Genomic DNA, 27,615 nt, shown 5'->3' on the forward strand with positions numbered 1-27,615 from the left:
ACACACTAATGGAGTTAGCGATCACCGGGGATAAAACAATTAAAACAAAATTCATTTGAATGAATTAAAGAGTCGGTAGCTGCAGTGGCTGACACTTCTCAGGCAAGACAAATTATCCTGCAAGGCTGGTTTAGTAGCATTTGACAGTGGCCTCGTCCCATCTCATTAACCTGTGCAGTCACCCATGAAAATGCGCTGTCGTTACACGATAGTGCAAAAGAGACAGGGTGATAAATATGCGAGGGAGGAAAGGGTTAACACACAGTGTAAATGTTGCTGTGGACACTTCTGATGGACTTGGTCCTGTGGCGTACAGCTTCTGGAGTGAGCCTTCAAAGACAATGGGGTGAATAAAGAGTCACCTTCCTGTCACATCCATGCATCTTCCAATATTTTTCAAGTGAGCCGCAACAGGAGATGCACAAGATTTGCAGCCTGGCTTACGAAAGACTTCAGAGGTTGTTAAGGAAATGCCAAGGCCATCTGTGCTGCTCTAAGAGGGTGTGAAATGAAGATGGAGAGTGTGTCAAACTGCGATGAGAGGTCATTACTGGCTCCTCAAAGGCAGCAGATTATGTCAATTTTACAGGTCACAGTCTTGTGGGTCACTACATTTTTTATCCTCTTCGTCTCTCTGACACCTTAACGCTCGGTAATGAGTCCAGAAGTGTCCTGAGTTCAAATGTGCATTAGGAGCTGTGATGCTCAGGAACAGCAGTGTCGCTGGTGATGATGAGATGCAGCCAGATGGCGTCAGGATGATGCGTCTTGTGCTCAGAATAACTGCAACAATCACTCTCTCTCCCTCTCCCCCGGCAGATTGTCACGTTGTGTGTTTATGTGCGGTGTAATGACTGAACACACACCACAGGTTGTACATCTTACTGGCTCAACCGAGTCGTTTTCATGTGACTAGACTGTGTGCCATCCAGAGCAATTACATTTTTGAGAAGTTGTATGCTGTCCCTGCTAAAGTGTTCCGAAGATTGACACTGAAATCATACTCGGCTTAAAGGCTTGTCTGCTGCTGAGCCTGACCTCTGACCTCTCCATTGAGATAACAGGATTTCTCTGCAGGGAGCCACATAACAAGAGTAAGTTAGCCAATAGGCACTTTGGCTCTTGACAGAACTGTCAGTGGTCAGACTGCACTCTGATATTTCTATGCAAGCACAAAGCCGTGGGAAGTGCTTATCCATAGGAAATCTTTACAAATCAAGAGATTGTGTTTAAGCAGTTCATTAAATTATGCATGTGCATCTGCGTCAGGGCAACTTTTTATGTATAGACAAGTGCACAGTGCATTAGTTTGGTGAAAGCACTATTAAACTTGTCCAAAGTTTTTTTGCTAATTAAAGGTTTAATATAAACCTCTCTCACATTGTGGTGAATGTTTTTTGAATGCATGTTCTAAGCACATAAAATTATTTGTACAAATGCAAGTGAGGGAACGGCCCTGGATTAATGGCTCATTTTATCTGCGAAATTAGCATCTACACCACTTAGATTTTTTCAATGGCAGATAGTGCCTGCCCGCTGTCTCGCTGTCTCGTTTTCACTTTTAAAGTGCAAATAATTTGGACGAGTGTGTGGCCTCCTCACATGTTTTTGACTTGATTTTTATTTGATTTCATGTTGTCACATCTCTACGATTTGTATCACATCACGAGGTGTAAACCATTTCAGATACACAGTGTGTCACAACAAACATTATGAATGAGCAGTGGCAGTATCCGTGTTGCAGTCTACCTCAGGAGGTGATTACTTATTAATTGAGCATGTTTAAACTCCACCTCATGATACTGCAAACCTTCCACTGCAACCACTTCTCAATCCTCTTTCTTAGTTACTGCACCAAGGTTGTGTTTCTAGGGCTGTGTCCAAAGTGACTCCCTAATCACTATCGTCCACTATAGTGAGTTCGCCATTGTGTAGTGGTGTCAGAATGATTAGTGAAATATGTTATTCACTATATAGTGCAGTCATTGCCATAATCCATTATTAGAAATTGTGGGCAACAGATGGTCGCTAACCGAGCAATATTGACCATCATGCATTTCTCTCGCAGCCAAGAGACATGAGGAGCGAGGGCTGCTTGAACTGCCTGATCTGTGATATGAATGTAAATAGGAGCAGAGCATCAAAGCCCAAACTGCAGCAAACAATTTAATTTCTATCATTCTTCATTATCATTCATCATGTTTTTCTATTGGTACAAGTGTAAAATAAAGATTTACAATTTATAATGGGATTTTTCACTGGCCGATGCTGTTTCACGTCATAATCCTGCGGCAAAGACGTCATTACTGGCGCAGAATAGTGTCCGAATGGATTTTTTCCTTTTTTTCTGATGAGCTCACTATAGTGTGCTCTATAAAGAAGATACTATATTATAAAGTAGAGGTTAGGGAATGAGTGGTGTGATTTCAGACACAGCCAACATCACCGAAATGTTTTAAAAAAAATCCATAGCAATTGTGCATGCGTCACAAGTTGGCACTTGATTGCACTTGCGCCCAGTTTCAGCAAAGAGTAGTCCACTGTGTTCTGAAGAACTGAGACCTTGACCTGCTCTTACAAAAACACTTTTTCCTCCATTAGCGTCATGTCTGCTCCACAGTCATTCTTTAATAAATAATAAAAAAAAGCGTTGTCCTCCTGTGCCATTTACAGAGCTTTTGAAATCCTTCTGAGAAATCCAACGGGCGCTGTGATATTGTATTGTAGCTGTAATATTGCATTTCAGCTGCCTGGCAAAGTCGCTTTATTTCTGTGTCTGGACTTCATGGCTGCTAACTGGCAGGGAGATAAACCCTGCGTAGCCCAGGGGAGCGTGGTGATGATGAGCTAAACAAACAGGCTAACGGTACCACAGCACCACCGAGGCAGCTGAACACAGCATGTTCTTTACGCATGGAGAGGGAGGACAGATGAGGAGGTGTGAGGGGGGGGGGGACGAGGGGTGAGAAATCACAGAAAGGGAGAGGAGGAGACATGGATGTGTTAAGGGAGCTCTGATAAGCTGCATGGCTCAGCTGTGTTTTAGTTAATGGGTGAGCTACTCTGCTGACTCTCCTCTCTGACTGTGGGGACGGACATTTCACTGTGGTATGTTCAATTCGTTTTACCCTGAAGCATCTGAGGGCCTCTCAAAAAAAGTCTCCCGCCCCCCGTCCTGACAGATGTAAGGTCAGCTTTATAGGTTTATATGTAACAGCTAGGGACATTGTAATAACAGCATCATTACAGCAAAGAAGAAACTGAAGTAAAAATAAACGTGCAAAGCTGACAGTGTCATTAGAACACAACAACGCTACACATTAGAGGATGCAATAAACTGTGAAAGGTCTACAGATGTGCTGTGGTGCATTTGTGTGTGTGTGTGTGTTTGGGAACCCTTGATTTAATACCACCTCCAGGGACTGAGCATTGATTTAAGAGCGTCTTCATGGCGACCACAGCAATAGGCACTTTCTGGGTCATGTGAGAAATGGCATCCTTTAGATTTATATATCAATGCCTCCCATCCCCTACAATCACACACACACACACACACACACACACACACGCACACGTACACACAAGAGCATATTTAAATTTGGATAGGTTCAGTAAGTCTACACACAAACTGAGAAATAGACAAAGTCAGACAGAGCATACTTATTGTGCGTGTGTGTGTGTGTGTGTGTGTGTGTGTTTCTATTACCTTTGCTCTGTCAACAGTAAAACTCAGTTGAAGCCTATTTTCACTGAGCGAGGTGGAGCAATATGTTTTGGACCAATGCTGTAGCTAAGATAAGATCCACGCTGCTGCAGCCCACAATCTGATCCTGCTGCTGTGCCGCAAGGCAAAATCCAATTTCCTCCAACTGGGAAAAAAATAATGCAAAACAAGTAAAGCAAAAACACTTTTGTAATCAATGATTACATAGATTTTTGCATGAAATTACTATTTAACCTATTATTCATATTCCACTAGGACAACGTGTGGCAGCTAATATAGTGTTTGTACTCGCTGGAGGATTTTGTCGGAGTAATTGTACGATAAGGCCTGGCACGTCTTTAACCTGAGCTATTGTGTCTCCCTGGCCCTCCTCCACCAGACCATGTTTGCCTCCTCACAACATGACATTTAGAGCGCAAATTGTCTGGCCTTTCAGAGGGCTGGACTGTCTAGCTCATACTGACAAGACAGACAAAACAGCTCCTCAGATAACTGCTCCTTCCTCAATTATTAGACTTCTTTGAACTGAAAGTTCCCTGCTCTGCGCATGTCTGTCATCTCGTTGCGATAAGCAGGGCGGCTACAACTCTGCTGTTGATTTGCCACTGTGCTAGGTCACTGTGTTGCTCAGGGTGTGCGGGGGGGGGCAGAACGTACCATTTGTACCAAACTGTCCAATTATAGCTCAGCAACTGTAACTAGGCACAACAGGCCGGTCAGTGTTGGATTTCATTTTGTGTATCTTCAGAAAGATACTCTGTATATAATGAGTTTGGACGATGGGCTCTTAAAAACTAAAAATATTCAAGACCTTAAGAATAAGTAATAGATAGAACTGTGTTTATTCTACAGCAAATAAGCTTATCACCATTATCATTTTGAAGTTAGTTGTTCTGCTACTGTGTGGGAGCTACGGTCCTGGATCTTAATATATCAGCAAGAAACTACTAAGTCTAGTACTAAGAATTCAAATGCTCCTGAAAAGGTCCCATTCCCCGAGTTGTGAAGCCATCGTTTCGACTTCGTTGAGATAATGTGTTTTGAAGTGGGAATGTGGAAATGACATAGACTCTGTGGACAAATTGTGTTGTATGTTTGTGTTTAGAGTGTTTCACCACCTTGACACCTCTTCCCAGTATTTAAATAATTATGAAGAGCAAAGACAAAAGATCAGGTGAGACAGCCAAATAAATAATTTAAAACGTATGCATGTCATTCATAATGGCTAAAAGATCCCAGGGAAAAAAAAATGTCTGGTTATTCTGACATCATATTAATGCACAATCTCTTTTGCTCCGCTTGATAAGAGTTAACACTCCAATAACCCGAAACCAGCATTAACGCAAATTAAGGTACATTTCTCTTACTCAAGTGCTTTATTGTTTCCATTGTAACATTAAAAGAAACACATGCTCTTTGAATATAAACAAAGAAAGTATCTTAAATTGATCTCCAGCCTTGTCAGAGTATGTAAACTAAGCCGCTAAATAGGATTAGAATGAAATAACAGCCCTAATCTTAGATTGTATTTTAGATTATATATTGTTTGACTAAGACTAACTAGCTCTACACTGCAATAAATGGAAATCCCTTTAACTTAATTTGCATAGATCATCTGCAGGTGATGATTTTTTAAATTTGCTTCAATCTTTTGACCTGTAGCCATCATGTCCACATGTGAGACCACTCTCCAATGTACTTAATTCAAAGTCAGCTGCAAACATTGAAAAGTTAACCAGACAGCTTTTCAGCCATATTCAACTCTTTCATATTTATCAAAAAATCTGATGCTCTCTGGCTTCATCTCTACTAATGATGCAGCCAAAGTGCATCAGGCATGCAGCAGGGAGAGGCAGTGCTACAGTAGCACCATCTGTAAGTAATCCTCTGTTGATCTTCATGTAGCGCTACCGCATTTCTCAGCTAGCCAGCTCGTCTTGTTGCCCCCAGAGTCTTAATCCCTCCTCCGCCTGTTGTGTTTCCACTCCACTGGGGACCAATCGCACCAATTCCACTCATCGAGCTTGATAATTAGTGACAATTGTAAAAGTAATTTACAAACTCAAGCGATGCCATTGAACAAATGGTGCCAATTAACTAGAGATGCTAATGTGGGCAGAAACGCGGAAAGAGCAGCTTTCGACCTCCATTACAGTGAGAGGAGGAGGAGGGCTGAGGAAGCTGTCCTATTCCTGTCAGGAGCCATCGTCCATGGAGGAGAGGGAGAACATATTCTCCTTGCTGGTCTGGGCTTGTCACCATGATACAGATTAATCCCACAAAGCAGGTAGCCTACAAGTATCGTGGCCAGGGCAGCACGATTTGAATGTACCTTCAAGGCTATTAACTGATGCCCTTATTTACCGCTGGCAGTCAAACAGTGTGTTTCAACTCCTACATCATTAGCATAGCAAACAACTCAAGCTGTGCTTTTTCGAAGAAAAAAAAGTCCCACTGTGTCAGCTGAAATTAAAAAGCCTCTGTGCACGAGAAAAGTGCATCATTATCACAGCACTGAGATGCTGTAGGTTACAGCAAGTGGTTATCGGTGTGGGATGTGCTTACAGGCTGAATATCTAAGTGAACAACAGCCGGTTAATGTAACAGGACATTTAACAGTATTTTTTCGAGAAATGGACGTGTGATTCATTTTTTTTCTTATTCAAATATCCCCTGCCTCTGCCCTCATTTTCACCTCGTCTGTCTGGGATTTAAAATGACAACCTTTCAGCCACAAGTTGGACTGTGTTTGTTGAGCCCCTTTAGTTTTTTAAGAATACCCTTCTCTTCATTGCGTATATCCAAAGATCCACAAAGCCTCTGGTGTGTGGGAACAAAAACTGTAGATGATGCGGACAGATTAAATTTTGGTCTATTTGTGTTTTAGGTTTTAGAGAATATCTTGAAGAGGCTCATTATTTGAGGTCGAGGCCCGACTGTCTCATTATGAGTAGTGTAATTGTTGCTCGGTTCAATGCTTCTAGCTTTCGCCGACCTGAAAAATAATCAGTAATGTGACTAATCCACTGTAAGCCAAAGGAAGCCTCCAAGTTAATGGTATAGTTTGGCCTTTGTACAAACCTCTTCTCTCCTCTTCTCCTCTCCTCTCCTCCTCTCCTCTCCTCTCCTCTCCTCTCCTCTCCTCTCCTCTCCTCTCCTCTCCTCTCCTCTCCTCTCCTCTACTCTCCTCTCTATCCTTCCCTTCATCGTCCTCCTTCCCCGGGATTAAAAAACAGGAGGTGTACTCTCATTCTGTCAGTCATTCTCACTCTTCCTCCTAGGCTCAGCCTCTATCAGTGTAAACAGAAGAGGGAAGGCAGTGTTTGGTGTTTTCCCTCGTCTAAAAACCTCCTTTTGGTGTCTCTTTGATCCCAGGCGCTGGAATAATAATTGCTATCACTTATGAAACAAAATGACAAGCGCTGCCAACAGCTTAGCAATGCAAATACAAAAGGAAAGAGAACAGAGTAATGGGGATAGAGGTCTATGAAGAAGAGTTGATGCTGTCAGTATGGGCTGTGTGGAGGTCCTGAGTGTGTAGCTGAGATGGTGCTGAGTTTTATTGAGAAATATTTTTTTAAATACATGCATTCTTTTAATGTGCTCATCCATAGGACTGTGCATTATTAGGCAATTTGTCATCGGAGATTTTTCTGCCAGACACCAGCACTCCCCCATTTTTTCAGTTTTAATTGCAGCTGAAAGAGTTAATGTCCAAGATCTAACCTTACATGGCTCAAAGGGAAGCAAAAACAGAAAAGTTTGCCCAGTTTTAAACTGAAAGAAATAAAAAATCATGTAAAATTGATGGAAAGCAGACTTTTTGTCAGGGATGGTTACTGCACAGCTTTGCTGTTGAAGTTAATGAAGCCTTGAAACTTTCAAACCCTCTGTACAAAAAAGACTGTGCGACTACACCCTGTGATTCATTAAAGGACAATGCCATACATTAGAATGGTAAAGCTTATAAATAGATAATGACTCAAAACATTAGAAGAAAAGAACCAGACAGAGGCTTTGTGTGAATGAAGAGTCGCTCAGTACTTTGATTAAATTTAGGTTTAGGGTATTTATCATGTATTTATATATGCTTTAATCGCAGAGCTCACTCAGACATATGTACTGTATATCTGCTATATCTGATTTAAGCATACGGGCCATGCATCGCTTTTGTGTCTAAACTTTGGAACAACAATTAATCAAGAGCAAAACATGGCAGTAAGCCTGCGAGTGAACATCGAAAAAAGTTTAATTTCTACAAGAAGCCCTTCCCGAAGAACAGAGAGCCATCCCCACTGGGAGCTGAAGTCTGGTCCTTCTTTCTTCCACAAAGTGGACACAGCCAAAGCAGCGATGGCTGGGTGCTGGTGATTCAAACAGCATACGGAACGAGAGAAATGAAGGAACTGGATGACTCCTCTTAACTCTTTAAAGCTGTAGAAGAGGATAAGCCTCTGGTGCTTTTCTCAAGCTTCCTCTGACATCTTCTGTTGATGTTTATTTAAATGGCGCTCAGATCGGTGTGGAAATCAACCCGTCGCGATTGCCCAGCAGGACACAAAACAGCTGGGCTCTGGAAGGGAAACAGAGAAAGAGAGAGAGAGATAAGGATATTTCTAAAAAAGGACAGAGGAAGACAAAACTTCAGGGTTTTATGTAGAGGACGGGATTTGTGTGAAATGTATTTTGTGTAATGAGACGCTCCAATTCTGCTCTTTGAAATAGCATTACCTGGAGCTGGAAAATAAAAATCTCTGCTGCTGCCCGTCCCCCTATGGACCCGGCTGTTCTCAGCTTACACTGGGCCTATCCTCCATTTCGCAGAAACACTCCAATGCTATATTTTCTCAGATTTAGTCGTCAGAAGAGGGTGTCATTTCAGATCTCCTGCTGGGAGATTGCTCTGTCTTCTAGGACATTCTGACACAGAGCGTTAATAATGTAGCTCTCTTTCCATTGCACCCACAAACACAGCCAGTGACCCTATTGCCATGAATGGGTTCGCTGAAATGTCTGTAATATGAACACGCTGCTGCTTTCTGCTATATTTTGTTAGATTGCATAATATATAATATATTACATGTAATAAAGACTTTTGTTGTTTGGTGCCTCTGCATGGCGTGTGGCGGACAATCCACTTTGCTCTGAAAACAGGGGAGCACTGGGGTTTCTTTTGCGTGATAAGCATCGTGACCCCCCCCTTGCCTCAGCATCCTCAGCATCCTCAGCATCCTGGCCCATTTTCAGGCAGCTCATTCACTTTACTGCTCTTCGCTGATGGCAGCACTTTGAAGTGTTTGCTAAAGGGGGGTGGGGTGGCATGTGCGGGGGCAGGGGAAGTTTAATTGGCCGCATTAGCTGGTTTGCTTCTCTTTCTCTTTCATGGTGCCCCCTCAGTTACACTGAGTCGGATTAGGCAGCCGACAATTTAGCCCCCGCCCTTCCTCCTTCCAATCTTGATTCTGTGCTAGCAGAACCCGGGTTTTGTGTTGAGTTTTCTCTGAAGGATCCGTCTTCATCTCCACCAGCTCCCTTTAAAAAAGTAGTTTTGGAGTTTTTGATTTGGGAAAAAATAAACAACAACAGACAAAACTCAGGTCCTCAGTCCCCTCTGTGTTTTACATTGACATGAATCTGTTCAAGCGGACTACAGGAAATGTTAAATTTAGTAACTTCCTCCCTTTGCACATGACACTGATTGACAGGATGTCGTGGGTAATGATGTGTTCTGTTTCACAATGTGTCACCCACAGCAGTCGCCCTTGGACAAGTTTTGATGTTTGTTTTGTTTGAAATGCCTATAGACTCTTGTACATCCGACATGACGTCTCCCGCAGTGTGTTTGGCTGGATGAGGCTTCCATGTGGAGAGAGACAGACAAATCAATCATTTTAAAGGGCGTAAAGATTTTTTGGGGGGGTGGTTTGATTATTTGAAGCTTTTTTCCCAAGCCACCTTTTTTTACTGGTTTAAATTCTGCATTGAGGTTTTGCATGAAAATGTGTTGTGTGCCTGATACACTAAATCCTCTTTTATACCAAAATTGGCAGGTATATTCAGATTAATTAAACATGGGTTAAAGAAAGGCGATTGACTCCTTTCCCAGTGCTAGGAGAGGAGTTTATTTGTCTTGTTTTCTTCCCTGGTGTACAGATCAGTAAAGATCTCTCACCTCCGTGTCTTGCCAAATTAGTGTGTTCACTCAGGTGACATGTTTCCATCACTGCCAATCGAAGCCGGAGCCGATGGAAACCCTGTTCTGCAGAGTCCTTTACCCCGGGAGTGAATGCAGATTCCATCCATCCCATTGGAGACAAAAGCCAGATTTTGGTGTTGAGAGTTGAAAAGAGGCTTAAGTTAAAGAAAAGATTATGGTAATATTAAGATATTTTTTTTAGATAGTATAACACTAAATACAGTCAATGGAGAGAAAACAAGTATTGACCCAATTATTACTCATGATAACAGACTTGGTTACAGTTTATAACACATTCTATAGCACCACACATACCCCTTATGATGCTTAAAAAGACCCATTTAAGTGCTTAGAGAATGGCCAATACTAAAAGGGCCATAGAGAGCAGTAAATCCTATATATGAGGTATTGTGTGATTCGACACTCTAACCTGGACCAAAGAAGCTGTGAGGGAGTGGCGTCCATTCTCTGACCATAGTTGTACAGTGTTCGGGTTCAAATGAAGGGAGGTTCATATCACAGCTAACCTTGGCTGTGCGCCTGCATGGCTGCCCCTGTAAGCCATCAGTCTGCTGAGAGTCTGACTGAAATATTAAAAGGGCCTGTCTGCTCGCCTGCTGTAGCACCTCACCACTAAGCAACCTGAGTGCAGGATATGTCATAGGTACGGTGTATTTGTAACGGATGGAGCCCAAGGTGAAGTAGGACTATTTTCAGTTTAATTGACACTCATATTACCTTCAAGCCTCTGATGCATTCATCTGTCGAGCTGTACATCCGTAACTGACGTGACCTGGCTGCAGTTCGTTACATTTGTTTGCAGGATTAGGACCTAATTGAAAAACTGTAACGGTACAAATACATCCTGTTATCATGAAAGAGATGCCCTTGCAGCATTGAATCGCTCCTTTTGTAGATAAGCACACCAGACACTGTACTGTAATCTCTCATGTTGTTCATGCAGCACATGCATGAGGGTTAGATGATAAGTGGCCTGCAAGCCACTAGCAAAAGCATATTAATAGGTTTGTACTCCTAAATCAATGATTCCACACCTTATCACTGTTCAGTGTTGACAAAGGAAGTGCCCTTGATGTTGGCGGTAAAAGATAAGGGTTTGGGTTAGGGTTACTAACTGCGCACATTATATTTCAGCACCGTGACAGCCATCTTGTCCCGACTCGAGATGTACTGACACCTTTTATTCCATCACAATACTTTTTCTGATACACATTGTTGTGCATTGATCAGATTCCAGCGCATTTCCAAAATAACAACTTCAATATAATTTATCTGGTGGAACTAATGTACTTTAAAGATGTGGTATCATATTTGCGTACTCGCCAATGCCTAACCTGGCATCTTCTTCAAACAGCAGAAAAATGTCCATTCAGATCTCCACATCTGTTTCACACCTCAGTCTCTTTGTGCTCAGTATGTAGCAGCAGCAAGAGAATGGAGCAGAGATGATTAGGCAGTGGGATGTGAAGGTTGATTTGTATTCATGTGACACACTCTGGTATGTAATCAGAATGACCCTACGTGCTCACACACACACACACACACACACATACACACTCTTCCCTACCTCCTCCTCCTCCTCTTCTGCCTCCTTCACCGCCCAGGCTAACAAATCTGTTTGCTCCTGAACCCTCCAACGAAGGAAGGAAGTTGTGAACGATCTGAGGCAGGAAGACCCCTGGGGCAGTAAACAGGAAAGACAGACAGAAAGAGACAATAGAGAGAGAGATGAAATACATGATGAGTCTTTTTTAAATCTGCTTGTAAGTTATGATGAAACAGCAGGAGAAAATGTTGATGGAGGTTTTCAGATTTTGATCAATGGCTGTTGCTGTCATTCAGGAGGAATTCTATTTTCTGATAATTTGTAGCCATGTTGTTTGAATTTCAACTCACTTTGACAAATGTTTTTCAATATCCTGACAACGAAGACCCCTGCATGGAAAGAAAGTTGCCTGGGCAATAGTGAAGAGAACACAAAAGAAGGTGCTATGATGGCGAAAATAGGGACATTAGCATTAATAAATGATAACCTGAGACCCCACAGCAGTTCAGCAATTTAATTGTGTATGTGTGTTCAAGTCTAAACCTGAATTAATGCTTAAGAAATGGGCCCTGAATACACCCACGTGCAGAAAATGTAGGTGAAGTGCTTCCTCCTTTTCATTTTAAGTCCAAAGAGTAAATCACAAAACACAAAGAGCTGAGAACCCTAGCTGTGCAAAATGAATTAACAGCTTTTCACTGCTCTATTCTAAACTTTAGTTTTTCCTGATTCACTTTAACATTATAATATTGGCTCACATGGATAGCCATGGAATTTAGTAGATTCACAGTTCCCAGAAGATACTCACTGTGGCAATTTCTCAATATATACCTATGTGTCATCAGGAAGCTGACACGTTTTGTGTGTTAGTGAAACGTCTGGGCACTGGATGGATATCCATTTCTTGTACTTGTCATATCATGTTTCCCAGAGGATGAATACTAAATATTTTGGTAAGGCTTAACACAACAGGATATTCTGGGTCAGATACATTTATAACCACAGGGAAAATGTCTGGAACACTCAGGCGTGGGGTGATGGCAGAGTAGCGCATGCAGGGGGCAGGACATAAGGTTTGAAAAATCAGAATTATGTGTTTGTTTTTTGCTTGGAGCACATCGACATCAACCTTGGCCATATTGACATCTTTATATCTGTAAGTTTTGCTTCTGTTGCCCTATCGCTCATTTCAAATTTTCCAAACATTTTCGTGCTGTATTCAGGAAATTGTGTGAATTTATTGCAAGTCTCAAAGCAGCTCTAATGACTTTGAGGATCCACTGATATTTATTGATTGAAATTGAAAACAGATAGTCATGGTCCCCAGAGGATGAAGACTCTGTCGATGACTTGATTTTGCATTCATGAGTATGACAGTCATGGATTTTGAGCCTGTTGGATGGATTACCACCAAAAACTCAAGGACCACAGCAGATAGACAAGCTAAACACAATCTATATCAGTCAGCATGCTGGTGTTTGCATTTCGCTCCAAGCCTTGCTGTATACAACCTAGGTGCAAGAATGAGTGTATTATCATTGTGTTGTTCCCTATGTTAGCGATGCACATACAGTCAGGTGCACACTGCTCCTCACTCCTCTGTGTGGTTTTCAGCTCTCATTTTTATACCTACTCAGCCACACATGTCTATACTGCGAGTCTGGGAGCAGTGAACTGTTCATGTTCCATGTGCAGACTGTGAAAACATTTTTTTCTCTTGGGAGCACAATGAAGTAGCTGTCTGTCTTGCTACCCAGCCTGCTATAAATATTTATAAAGAGAGAATCATTCAGGTTCAGTGCTGCCTTTGAACTGATTCATTTTGCTGATATGCAGATTGTCTGCTAAGTAACAATCACCTCTGTCCACAGGCCTCCTGTGACTAATAATTTACCTCTCTGCTAACCCCCCCCCGGAGACACTTGTTGCCTCCCAGTAGCATGACAGGACATATTAGCATGCAGAGGCTGCACCCACATCACTGATGCACACAATCATCAAGACATTTTGTGGGCTGCAGTGGCTGAATGTGACTGTCAGTCTCCTCTGTGATTTACATGCAAACTCTGCCAGATTCTCGACGTTGGGAAATGGCTTCATATTCTAATGCCACAAGAAGACATTTCGCCGTCAACAGAACAGTTGCTGCTGTGCAGGTGTTAGCTGTGTGGGCGGTTGCCTGTACTGCTGTGAGTTCAGGATGCAAACTAGCTTCCATAACAATGCCACCACAAGGTTTTCATTTGGCCCTTTCTGATCGGTCTGCCGTGAGAGAAGAATGAAACCCCCGACAGAGTGGAGACTTGTTTGGCTCTGAATGTCTTCTCAGATTGCTTTTTTTTTGGACAATTTGTGTTTGGGTGCATAACAGGTAATACAATGTAGCTCCTGCATTTGGTAAAGATCCCTACTCTGTCGTTGTCATAAATCAAGGAACAGACCTGGGACAGGTCGGCTGTGGCATGATGTCATTTGCCATCACTTTTCAGACTTGTGTAAAATTGCTTCGTCTGTCTTCAGGGAGCTTAAAGGGTAATGTGTTGTCAAAGATATAAAAGCTGATAGTGCACTTTGGAAGCAGAGTCAGAATAACAATTTCAGTGTTTTGTTTTATTACCATTCTCAGCATCAGTACCACACATACACAGCAACACCAGCTGTAATTGGTTCAGTGCTGTGTCATTGCAGATAATGTTCGCCGAGGTATAGATGCTTGATTTTAGAGGACATACAAGTGGCTTCAGATACAACGACTGATGGTTTTACAAATGTCTGTTTTATTTCTGTTTCGACTCCGCCTCAGTGTTCGCCAATAAATACCACAATAAAGAGAGAGCATTTTGTGTTGTGTGGGGCGACTGTAAATTGTCAGTAGCCTACAATGCAGAGGACCATAAATACAAGCTGTCGGTGTAGTGCTCATATTTAGCCACATTTGGTCGCCATCAACTGGAGAGGAAACAACATGCAGTCAAGAGGTTCTTCACAGAGCAGGGGAGGGTATTTGGATTTTATGAGAAATAGGATGAGTGTTGTTTGCTGCCGGCCTGCACGGCTGTCACATGTTCGTCATGTTTGTCTGTGAGTGGGAGGTTGAGTGAGCAGGCTGAGGCCATTTGTCAGAAGAGTTATTTACATGTTTTCCCTGTGCAGCAAAGCGTGCTGTCATCCGAGCTTCGCACACAACCTTAGGGGTTCTTCACACGATTGTGCCATTTGGCAATTAACTGGCCTTTTTATAATGTGACGCTCGCTGTAGATTTACACAGTGGCTAGCTAAACTAGTGACCTCAATCTTACAATAATTTTCAAAAGTGAATAACTGGTTCAATTTAAGGTTGCTATTTGGAAATAGTGGTGTAGCGATTTTGACAATTTAGAAGATAAAATACTTTTTTGTTAAATGGCAGCAATTTAACCTCCTGCAAATAACTACTTTTGACAGACTAATGAAAAATGCTTTAAACATTTTGACACGAGGTTAATATTTGAGTCCTGCCGACATCTTGTCTTTGCTTCACCACAGGCACAATGTTTGCCGTGATTTCCCTGTTTTCCACTCTTCCCATGTCCGCATTTAATTAATTTCAAATCCATGGCTAACCAGAAGCAGAGCCTTGCCTCAGTAAGTTATCCTTCCTGTGTTCTCTTGTTCATTTTACATGTCCTCAAGTTAATTCCAGCTCTAATTAACTACCTTTGAAAGAAATCTGTGTGATAATTACCTCAAGAAGGTGGAACGGAAGCAATCACACTTTGCACAATTTATTTCCCACCACAGGGAAAACCCCACAGAGTCACTGCAGCCTTTTCTTCTTTCTTCACCTTCAGCGTTCACTTCCATTTGTATGGAAACAAAGCGACAGATTGATACGTTTTGGTCTGGTCTGGTATATTTTCAGAAATATTATTAAAAGAAAAATGCTATGAAAAGATAAACCATTGCTGGAATAAATAAACACTTTGTCAGCATGATCCTGTTCCAGAGACACCAGCAGTTTATACTGCTCCTATCCAACCACTATCAATCTCAAAACACAGGTTTAAGTTTAATTACACAGACACACACAACAATACTTGTTGTCATTCTCTGGTGAGCATTTACAGCAGTTAGACATTGTGGGGTTGAATGAACAACCAAACTACAGTCTTGATAATAAAATAACTATTAATTTTCAACAGTTTTTGTAAAAATATTGTAGGTTTTGTTCCTCTCTTGGGATTTGTTGTTGATTAGAGAATTATAGAAATGTTTAAATGTATATGTGACTTAAACATCTTTTGATACCTTAAGTATTGCGTATGACATATATGATACCATAATTATGATGACCATAATTATGATTCAGCGATGCATGACCTGGGAGGTTTGAAGGCCGCTGCAGGAAAGCTTTAGATTACATGTTTTGTTTTGTCCTGTCTGTGGTTTTGTGATAAATTGAACCTTGAAAGTCTCCTATCTCATGAGGATAAATTAATTTCTGTTCCCACCCATTTGGTATGACACTACAATACTTCAGGTTTCCTGCTCTGACTGCATATACGTTAGAACAAGAATGTGTCGCCTAATCCATGAATTCATAATCACTCATCCTAGATAGATATGTCCGTTCAGGGTGTACCAGTAAATCATGTCTGCAAAAATTCCTTTGAGGCTTCACATACATGATACAAGCTCAACAACCCGAACCAATAACATAGATAGGGCAGCTGCTGTATGTGGCTTAAGAGGTGATACGCAAACTTAAGTACACAAGTACTGATCCCCTCACTGCAGAGTGCCCAGTTTTACCTCCCCAGTAGATATATGACACTCTTAGCTGTGTGTCTGTCCTTATTGTGGGTCCTCTTGGTTACAGTCTAGAAGGAATGGGCCTCGTAAACAGATTTTATTGTTCAAGAAGAAGACAACAAAACACACAAGGTCATATGTCTGAAACTATGAATGCTGTGTCTGTTTCCTAAATGTGAAGACGGAGAAAACCATGATTTATACAATCCTATAAATTGTTGGGCAATTGTCATTTCACAACTTAGTTCAGAAAGTTTGTCTGACACATGAAACAACACACACATATACAAACGTACATACTCAGAATGACAAAGTCGTAATCAGTAGTAAAGCTTATTTTCCTCCTGATACAAGTATTGAATTTGTTGCCTTGGCGCCTATTTCAGGCAGCATTCTCCTCTGCTTCTGCTCCTGGCCAGTTGCCATTTCAAGATCCCCTTCAGCACAGGTAATGAGAGCAACTTCAGAGTTAGCAACCTACACATTGATTTTTTTTTTTGGACAGATTTAGATCATGCAGCGATATAGTCATCAGACGTGCTTTACTGTGTTTTTGTGGTGTTTTCTTTGAATTTAATGAATTGTTTTGTAGAATCAGTCATTTAATTACCTCACCTGTCCACATGAGGGCTGTCATTTTCCCAGCAATCAAGTTTGAAGGAAATTGACACGACACACAATTTGTTTGCATGTATTAGAATATGACCTGCCCACTTGACATTGCTGTGCTTGTCTTTGGTGGTTTCTAAGATGGGTGACCTTGCAGATTTGTTGCTGCTATAGTCGTTGCATGGGGACAAAGATAATTATCTTTGTTTGTTACATTGCAGTTTATGGGTTAGAGCCCGTAATACTTTCACAAGCCGCTCCTCAGATGTTTTGGTGTGGTTGTCCGCTGACGACGGCTTCGCTTCCTAGCGTTGTCTATTTTCTTGGCAAAACATTTGTGACTAGATAGTGAGTGCCATCTGCTTGATCACAAGAAGAATAGGATCCCAGCCGACCCCCGGGATTTAGACACTGGTGGTGGTGTTTGCTGATCCTGATATGATGATGAATGAGTCTGCTGGACTCGGCCAAGGCTTTGGATGAAACCCCAGAGGTGTTTGGAGTGGAGGCAGGTTACAGCTGATCACCAAAATGATGGAGAAGAAAGAATTTAAGAAAGTAAGACAACAACAATTGTGGCAGAATCTGATTGGTCGTTGAAAATACCCACAATCAGCAAAGAGTGGGAGAGAATTATGAGAAAGTCTTCCTGTCTTCCTGCTGGTTCAAAGGTTAGAGTGTTTTCTGTATATGATGAATGCCAGGTCACAGATTCAACACTTCAACAAAACCTTAATGAGTAAGTGCATTGTAAAACCCAGGAGAGTAAGGCCACACTGTCTCTGCTCCTGTTGAGTAAATGAGTTTGACTTCTTAACTCTGAGAAACAGATGATGCAGGTGTCACACTTGATAAATTGATTTGGTTGAATTAGCTAATGCACCTGCGAACTTCACCTTGCATGAACATAAACCATTTTTGCACATTTGCTGGGATTGCAGAATGTCAAAGGGAAGGGACTTTGAGTAATGCCATCTGCGGTGACACATCTCCTGGAGAATCATGGACAGATCTTAGCTGCGGTGCCATATTTCTGAAGAAATAGAGGGATGTTTGCAGGAGAAACATTTAGTCAGACAGAATGTTGAAGTATGAGAGCAGTGAGATTTAACTAATGTTCAAACAACATCATGCCACAGGGGTATAATGCTTTTCCATAAGGAATTCATGGACAAACTGGTATATTATATATGTTTATATTTTGCTTGTAGTGCTGTGCCCTTGGATGATCAAATACTGCACATTCTTGCCAACATGTTTATGAGATGTAGATGTGGATAACAGTTTTTAGACTGTGTATTAAGGCACATTTAAAGTATCTGATATGAGAGTAGTTCTTTATAATCACCAGTTTGATTATTTTCATATGTTCAAGTTATTGTATGTCAGACTATTTGTCAGTTTGTGTTGTATATATTGGTTAATGCTCTGATCTGCTTTCTCACTGAGAGTTGGAGTAGAAGAACAAGAGTAAAGACATTTTCTTGTATATTTTGCAAGACAACAAACCATTTATATTGCCATCAATACTGGGATTTACACCGTTTTCCGCGGGTCTGTGGGAGTACAGTCAGCTGCCCTGTCTTTATTAACAGATTTATTGTTTTGATTGGCCACTTTTCTGCCTGTCAAACAGTGACAGGACGGCTGCAGCAGAATCAGGAAAAAAGCTGTAGCTTCTCTGGCCATAACTTGCAACACTAACGTTAGCTAGTCGACCTACTGAAGCACAGCTAGTTTGTGGCAGCTGAGCTGTAACGTTCAGTGTGTGTGTGTGTGTGTCTGTGTGTGTGGGAGAGAGACGGACAGAGAGAGAGAGAGCAGCCATTTTATGTGACTGACAAAACGGAAATTTGCTGCATGGAGATTACACACGTCACATTCTGCCTCACAGGTCAGCTTCAGCTCTGTATTTGTTACTTCGAGAGAGAACCGTCAGAGTTGTGGTCTGTCGCTTCTATGTTCTGCGCTCTATGCAACACAATGATTTTAACAATCAAGGCCCCACAGGTAACACCTAATTCAAAGTTTAATAGAGAAGTGAGTCAGATTATGTGAGATTATACAAGTGAATTACATGTTCTTAGATAAAGTTTTTTTGTATCACAATTATAAGTGCCCCAAAACACATGAAAACCTGAATATGTATGAAAACACATATGTCGACCTAACAATAATGCTTTTTATTTATGGTTCCACAAACCTGCAATGTATAATTTAATAGTCATTTTGTGAGATTTAATAAAATCCAAGGCAATAACAAATACTAAGAGCTGTTATCAGTCTGGGCAATAACAAAATATCAGTAATTATTGCAATGCAATTCACATCAACAATATAACCAAAGGCCATAATATGTTAAAAGAATGCTTATGCTTAAGAACATCGAGGAGGTCTAACACGTAAACTAAATAACAATGTGACATCTGTTATAACTTTATTTGTTTTAACAAGATTACAAATTGCTTTCCAAAATACATTGTAAAAAACAAATGAAAAAAAATAAAACGTATAGAGAAACCCAACAGTTCCCACAATGAACAGCACTTTAGCGACTTTGGAGAAAAACAACTCCCTCAATAACTTGAGGAAACCTCTGGCAGAACCAGACACAATGTGCCTTGACCGGTTGGGGTGATCAAGGTCAAACCTTACGTGCTTAACATGTATTCAGGCATTTGCCTATAGTTTTGAATATGTCATTTTATTATTACAATTAATGGGCACTTTACATTGTTAGTACTTCTAGATATCCTGTTTGAACAGAATACACTCTAAAGAAGATGCTCACTACTGGAGTAGTTTTTTATGAGATACTTTTTTATTCCTAATCAAGTACTTGTTTTTATGAGTACTTTTACTTCCACCTGAATCATTATAATTATAAAGTAAGAATTCTCTAAGTTGAGTACTGTTTCTGTTTACTCTACCCACCACTGAATATAATAGTGTCAGTGCCAATATAAGGGTTTAATAGCTAAGTGTTGATTGAAGGTAGATCTAGACATCTGTATTTACTGTCACACATATCATATTATAAACTGTATAATTTGGAAAATACAACATTTTGGGTCATAAATGTTTAAGCTAAGTCAAGGACTGATTTAATTTAACCTTATGTATGAACCAAGCAAAGTTGTGAAGGGATCAGACATGAAAAGAATAGAAAATAGTCAAGAGTTGGCTCATTTCATTTCCCATTTCTCTTGAATAAATCAAAGTTGGTTTAATAGAGAGAAATGAGGTAGACTTTTGGGGGGGTAATGTCTAGCGCTGAATTCCATTCAGTCCAGAAGCAACATCTCAGATGATAAAACCTCTCCCAGAGGCCGTTGGGCCTTTTCATCACCAAGGTAACATAAATGCAATTTTTAGAATTCTCTCAAGTAAAAAATTACAATTTCCCCCTCACTCTTCAGCAAAACTCCATCTCCCACAGAGATGTCGTTTTTTGAGTGCTGTGGTTTGGGCCGAGGCCAGGCGTTCCCCAAGGCCTCATCCATCTGCCACTGGAGTCTGATCAGATGGGTTTTCATTCCATTTCATATTGAATTAAGAAAGCAGCACATAATACATAGGATCACTTCAGGGTTATCTTTTCTCGGTTTTTAAAGACTTTTTCCCATGACTCATCATGCCTTACCGTGCAATGATTTTATTTCAAGTGTTCTGACGGCTGAAGCAGTGTTGTAATGTGAGTTTAGCCTGTGCAGTGTAGTGGACGGTCAGAGGCATCAGGGGAGATTTGGAGCTGTACTGCATCTCAGGTGGTTGAGCAGGTAGTCAGCCAGTGAAGACCTGTGCTCAGTTCCCAAATAAAGTGGATGCTCAGCTATTGAAAGTATGTATAAGAGCCAATGTTGTGAATAAATCGTTGCTCACATGCTTCGCTCCATCAGAGGAGGCCTCTGTGCCACCCCTCTGCAGCTGAGGGTGTATAATTTGATATGACTGGGTCTTGATTACTGTTTTCTATTTACGGTGAGGAAGAGACTCAACTTAGTGGGTAAACACATTTACTGTCACTTCTCCACTGAATCATCTAGTGCTGACTTCTCATCACTTGCTGTTCCCCACCCCTGGAAGATTGCAGTTGTCACAGCTCTGTGTTGCTTTTGCCACAGCAGAGATCACATTGTCCGACAGTAAATCTCGCCTTTGAATTTTGATTAAAGGCGAGAAATCATGTTGGATCCTGTCAGGTCTGTATTGTATGACACCATAAATTGATCCAGCGTAGCCAGCCCTGCTGCTCCAGCACCAGCTGTGCTCATAAAGATTTGAACATATATTAGTATGTATTGATGTTGGTAACTGATCCTGTTCATACATCATCAGAGAATAGATAGATGGCTGTATGAACAGAATAATGAATAAACAAATCACTGTTTTTCAAATGATGGTTGAGGGAGAGGTCACATTGGACAAACTCATTTACCATCAAGTGAGATATGAAAACCACCATTCAAAACAAACTCTTGTGTGTTGGTTTTGTGGTTCTGAGCTGATGTAAAAGCTATATGTGAAACTCAGGTTTGTTAGTGTTGTTGAAGCGGAGCAGATTTCCAGATGATTGGCTCTCAGTAGAGCGCATACCACAGCCAACGCTTAACAGTCTCTCTCAAATGCAGTTGAGTTGCACCAAATTACACAAACCCATAGATTAATGTCCCCTAATTATGGCTAATTTATTTCAGAATGATAACACATTATTTTCAAGGTAAATTTAGATTTTGAGAAATATCCTATAAAATGTAATATATTATTATATAAATATATCATTGGATCCGCCCCCTGATGTGGATCTGCACCACAATTTAATGAGTTCTCTCCTGACTCATACCACATCCTTGCACCAAGTTTTGTAAAAATTTCTTCAATTGTTTTTTGTGTAACCTTGGTTACAAACAAACAATCAAACAAACAAAAGTAGAGTAGGATGAAACATTACTGTTGAAAACATCTGTTGATTGTGAACCCTCAAGAAAGTCAAATCTGTATAAGCAAAATATATAGGCTATATATTTTCCCAAATATGTTGATAACCATGGTTACCCTTTGTGTGTCATCACGAATGGAGGAATTATCCCAGGTCAAGTGTTACCTCATTAAAAATACTAGTAATGTTATCAACCACACTGTATACTCCCATAATATTACAGGCCAGCCATTAGGAGCTATTAAAAAGGGGAGAATCTTTTCCAACAACAAACCTTCCTCATGATCATGTTGGGATTCAGAGTGTGCACAGAGAGAAGAGGCTGAGAGAGAGTGGGGCATAGAGTAGCTGAGCTAATCAATAAAAAACAAGATAAAAAAAACATTTGAAATAGAAGAAAAAAATCAATATCATGTGGTCAATGCTGACTGCTAACAATACGTCCATGTACGGGCATGCATTTGCATTAATATTTCACTCAGTCAAGTACAGTATGTTTTCCTCTGAAGCAATAACACTCACTGGTCAATATTATATTACATCTAAGTCAGATATCTGTAACTGAAGCCCATAACATTTTCACTTTTGAACTGTTGAGTAACGCGTCATTCGTCTCCTATTCCTCCAGGTCCAGTAGCTGTGATAAGTGGTGAGGAAGACTCTGCCAGCCCTCTTCATCATGTCAACCACGGGATTATTACCCCCTGTACTCTGGACGCGGGTCCTGATGCAGTTGTTATAGGGATGACTCGTATCCCTGTGGTGGAGAACCCTCAATACTTCAGACATGGGCACAACTGTAACAAGCCATCCACCCGTAAGTAACATTTCTCTTTGTTAGCAGTTCATGTGTGAAGGTGATCCTCATGTCTACTGCTGACCATCTGCACACATTCTTTGGTCTCACCTCGGTAGAGATACAATGGGCCCCTTGGACCAGCTTGATGTGGTTAGGTATTTTAAGTTCATAAGGCGCATTAGAAACCAAAACCTCCAGAGCAAACTGCAACATCTGGGCGAAGAGCCAGATATCAATCACCGTGTCTTTATGTGGCTCATTCCAGCCGGTTCATCTCCAGTGTAATGTGCTCTTTATCTTTACGATAAGAAGTGCCTTGACCCTTGGTGCAATATTGTCATCTACAGAGCCATTGTGATCATGTGGTGTTTGCATATGTTGGCACAGCTCCAGACTCTGCATATACAATCTGTTGACAAGAGTAACCCTGTGGTGTTCAGACAGCTCACCCTCCAACTCACCTCACCCACTCTCTCCCGGGACTTGACACTTGTTGGAGAAAAGACAAGACAACTTTAAGGCCTAATTACTCACAATTACATCAACTGCCCAAGAGAATCAGCAGAAAACAACTGGCACCAGCTGTTTCCCCAACTGGATTCAGTCAGGGGGAAACGCTCTCCTCCGGTCCGAATGGCAGCAGACAAGATCTGAGTGACCTGGTCCCCATTAGCTTCAAAATGCATTGTTTACATCTTGGCTCACTCTCAAAATTGCCGTTGGTCAGGCTAGGATAAGTTGACATCTGAATCGGAGCCAATGAGGAGGAAGGAAATCCCATTTGGAGGTGATAAATAAATTACGAGTCATATGTATTAGGAATAGCATGAATTGTTAATGGCGAGCCAGTGACTGATTTATAATGTCTCATGCCTTGCACAGGAGATCTGATCGTGAGCTAATGAATAAATGACAACGGGCACAAATGAAACTTTCTCCCGATTACAGTGAACCTGCAATTGAGAGTCAGACCACACATGTGCACGATGGCAGCTGAATTCCACCGGATGTTCTCCCTTTCAGAATGCAGCAACCCCAGTCTATTAGAAATTTCTTTTTAGATTTAATTCAGAGCGCATGCCTGAGAAAGGAAACTGTAGGAAATGGACCCTGAATTCATCACAAGGTCATAATGGCCACTGCTTTCTGCCATGGGCTGGAAAAACAAAATGGCTCTGAACGGCTTCTGCCTCTTGCGATCGTTCACTGAATATGAATATATACGCTTCCCCCTCAGGACACACACAGACACACACACACACACACAGGGAAAGGAAAAATCTGTGTGTATCCATGTGTGTATATCTACAGTCTGTGTGTGGGTGTACGACAGTGAAAATGACTGTGCATTAATGTGGATGTAGGCATTCTGTTAGTGGTGCTTGTAAGGTAGAATCTATTTCCCTTGGGTAGCCCCCTGGCCCTGCTGGGTCCCCATTGTCCGGCTGGCCTCTCAGTTTCTCTGTTCTACGGCTTCACATGTCAACCAGAGAGCTTCACTCAGCTCACACACTGCCCCGTTATTGATGGTTTGTCACCAATCCATAATGTATTCATTCATTTCCTTGAAAGCTTCTTATCCAGCGTGCTTCCAGGGTGTCACACAAACATGTAGGTGCACACACACACACACACACACACCAACACACACACACTTATTCTTACCCACATCCATTGTTAGTTCAGGTTGGTCCCAGTCTGCTTCCACCACTGGTCTTCTGTTCTGTGGTAATTTAAAGTGTTCCTTACTGTTGGGTACTGTGCATATGGAAACCCTCTCCAACAGTCTGTTGCTGCTTTCTGCCATGCTGGCTTCTGTTAAAACAGCTGCATGTGGTAGGAAATCGCCTGCTGCATGAGTCACACCAGTGATCCCAGCATGTCTCACCAGATGTATTATTCATGAGTATTTGATCTTCAAGTCAATCCTGCCAAATATATACCGTATGTATTGTTCGGTTAAATAGTTAGTAGTCAGCTGAAACAGAGCACACAGTAACAGAATTGCAGCAGTCAGTTTCTCACTGCACAATAAATAAATAAAAAGACATGAAAATCAACCAATCACAGTTGTCCTCTAGCTGAACTGGCGACCCTTAAACATGCATTTGTAAACAAGCTCGGAAGATTGAGGACATTACAGCAGAGTAAAAAGAGTCGTCATTCTGATGCCAATTTAAAAAACATGGCGTGCATGCAATGGGTTCATCTTCGGGATGGACCAGTGGCCGGACTTATTGCAGCGGTAAACAGACGATCCGTGACTGATTAGGACATTCGTTGAGATCAGCTTTTTTTTATTTTTAAGCCGAGCAGAAAAAGGCCAATCCTGGGGAAACTTGGCGGCATTAGGGAGATAAAGGCAGAAAAGGCAAAGGACAATTCTTTAGCCTAATGACAGATCCCTATCTAGCAGGATCCGCCGTCTCCAAGCGAGTGGCTTTGTTTTATCATAGCTTGCTATTTTAATTACGGATTTGTCACATCCCACTGGCCAAAATTAGACAATAGCTTTTGATGTCGGAGTGTAGCGCGTAGCCTTTCATTATATCCATGTTATTAGGGATATCACATGTGGACACAGCTCGGACAAACCCACTCTCTTTCCCCCCTGCTTTTAGTGCAACAGAGGCATAATTATGCTCAAGGTGATGTTTTTGAAGATTAAAATGTCTCCAGCAGAGACAAGGAGTCACTAATTTGGTAACTTGAAAGCTCAGCATGTGAGTGGGAATGCTAAGCAGATTGAGTGAAAGGCAGTTAAGTTATCGTATTCCAAGGCAATGATTCCATGAATTATAGTTTGAGACAGAACACCCCCACAGGCTAGTTAGTTGTGAATTAAAAAAAAACACTTTAATTTCTAACTGAAGAAGTCCAAGATGGGTTCTTTAAGCTCGGCCCAAAATCCAGCAGCGTAACAGAAACTACTCGGTAGAAAAGAGCTCCAAATACCACACATACAAAGCATTGTGTTCCAGAAATTGAATTCATTAAAGAGTAAATTAAAAAATGTTTGCTTCTGCAAACACGTTTAATTGGTTTGCAAATCTTTGCAAAGCAGAGCAGTGGCAAGAAGCTAAAAACTAGCTCGATTAAATTAAAATACTCAACCATCACTCCACAGCTTTTGGCTCCTACAGTGTAAACCTCGAAAACCTGCTTGTAACAATGTCACTTGGTATTTAAATACCAATATGAGATTTATTATGGTAATATGATGTACAAGAACACATGACCCATTTGGTTCTAGCATGAACACGGGAGTTAAAGATTTCTTCATTAAAGTTGCATGTTAAAATAACACTTTGTCATGCGTGTGGCCACGTCTGCACCACAGTGAGGAGTTCATCAATGAGCACCCACTTGCCAGTTTTATAACAGCAGAATAAAACAAAATTACACAGATTTAATGATGTCAAAATATAAATGTTCTTTTCTGCTTTTATTTAAACATATATATAAGTGTTTCTGTGATAAAAGCTCAGGCTGGATAACATGCCTCTCTTCTCACAGGTCAAATATAACCATTTTGTGTTGGGAGCATAGACTTTTAAAGAACCTCCCCTGAGTAGCAGGTGTAAAGTACTTAGTGCTTAAGTGTACTTAATGCTTAAACTTTAATCCAGCAATAACACAGAGGTTGTGCCCAGGGAGCAACTATTGTCAAAAGGAAATCAATCACTACTTTACTCTGTATATATATAAATAAACAGCAAGCTTTGTGGTATAGACCCATTAAGTGTTCCATATTAAGTAAATAGGGCATAATGAAATAAATAACCACTTGATTAAATCGTGTGATGAATTAATGAGGACGGCACAGGGGTGCACTGTCGCCTCACAGCAAGAAGAAGCCCCACATGAACCTCCTGGCCAGACACTGCCTGTCTGTGTTGACTTTGTATATGTTCTCCCCATGTCTGTGTGGGTGCACTTAACTGAAGACTCTAAATGACAGTCGGAGTTAGTGAATGGTTGTTTGTCGACCCAATGTCAGCTGGGATTGGTTCCAGCCCTCACGTGACTCTCAAAGTAAAAGGATGGATGATGGATGGATGAATGATGGTACAAAAAGTACGATATAATGATTTAATAATGGTACTTTTGCATCAAAACGTTTTAGGACAGTTTTGCCACTCATCTCCACCCTCTCATCATTTAGCCAATCGCATTCTCCTGTTACTCTTCAACTAGCTTAGCAACTAATACCACATGTACCATTAGATACACAGTATACAGGAACACAAATTAACACTTCATTTAGATTAATAAGGTTGCAAATGCCACCGAACCTTAGCTAGTCATTTTATGGCTAAGCTGGCTAACAAGCTTGTGTTATTTACCCAGCATCCCCTTAAAGAGGTTGATTCAGAGTCAAACATTTAATAGGTTCTTCCCTGACTCAAACCACATCCTTCCACAAAGTTCCAAGGTAATAACAAACAAACAAATAGACTGGGGTGAAAAGATGATGCATTTTGTTTCATAATGAAGAATTGTGTTTTCTTTATGTATTAAATTAATTTATAATATAATTGACAATTGACTTCATTAATTGATTTCTTGTCTTATTTATTTGTGTGGAATACGTATTGTGTCACGTTTGGAAATGCTAAATTCTTCATTTCGAACGTCATCAGACTGACGGTTTGCGATTCATTTTAAACAAATCTTAGCCGGCCATAGGTGGTTGTTCACACAGGTCTGGGTGTTCAGGCAGGCCAGGCAGCTACAGAGACGCAGGCCGGCAGTCAGCCAGCAGCAGCAGGTTAGGAGAAGATGCCCACTGAGAGTCAACTATAAAGCCTGGTGTTCATGTCACAGCTGCCCAATGATGCTGAATGACACACAACCCTTGTGCTGCGCTGAATTTAATCGCAGAGAGTCTTTTGTACGCTACTAGCTGCTGGATGAGTGCCTCCCACCTCACTCGGAACATCCTGTGGTACTCTTTGTGTAGATGGGCAAAGGGTTTAAGTACATTTC

At 41.2% G+C, this 27,615-nt stretch overlaps 1 protein-coding gene across 4 annotated transcripts in view; it reads left to right on the plus strand.

Moving 5' to 3' along the window:
- The window catches only part of ntrk3b (neurotrophic tyrosine kinase, receptor, type 3b), a 164,517-nt gene that overhangs the window by 108,406 nt on the left and 28,496 nt on the right, over positions 1-27,615 (plus strand). For all 4 annotated transcript variants that reach the window (XM_061068463.1, XM_061068462.1, XM_061068461.1 and 1 more), the window contains one exon: positions 22,456-22,644. In XM_061068463.1, the coding sequence (XP_060924446.1) occupies positions 22,456-22,644 (189 nt within the window). The remainder of the gene's footprint in view (positions 1-22,455; positions 22,645-27,615) is intronic.

The sequence above is a fragment of the Limanda limanda genome, chromosome 3, assembly GCF_963576545.1.
Source record: "Limanda limanda chromosome 3, fLimLim1.1, whole genome shotgun sequence".
In the NCBI taxonomy this organism is placed as follows: Eukaryota; Metazoa; Chordata; class Actinopteri; order Pleuronectiformes; family Pleuronectidae; genus Limanda; species Limanda limanda.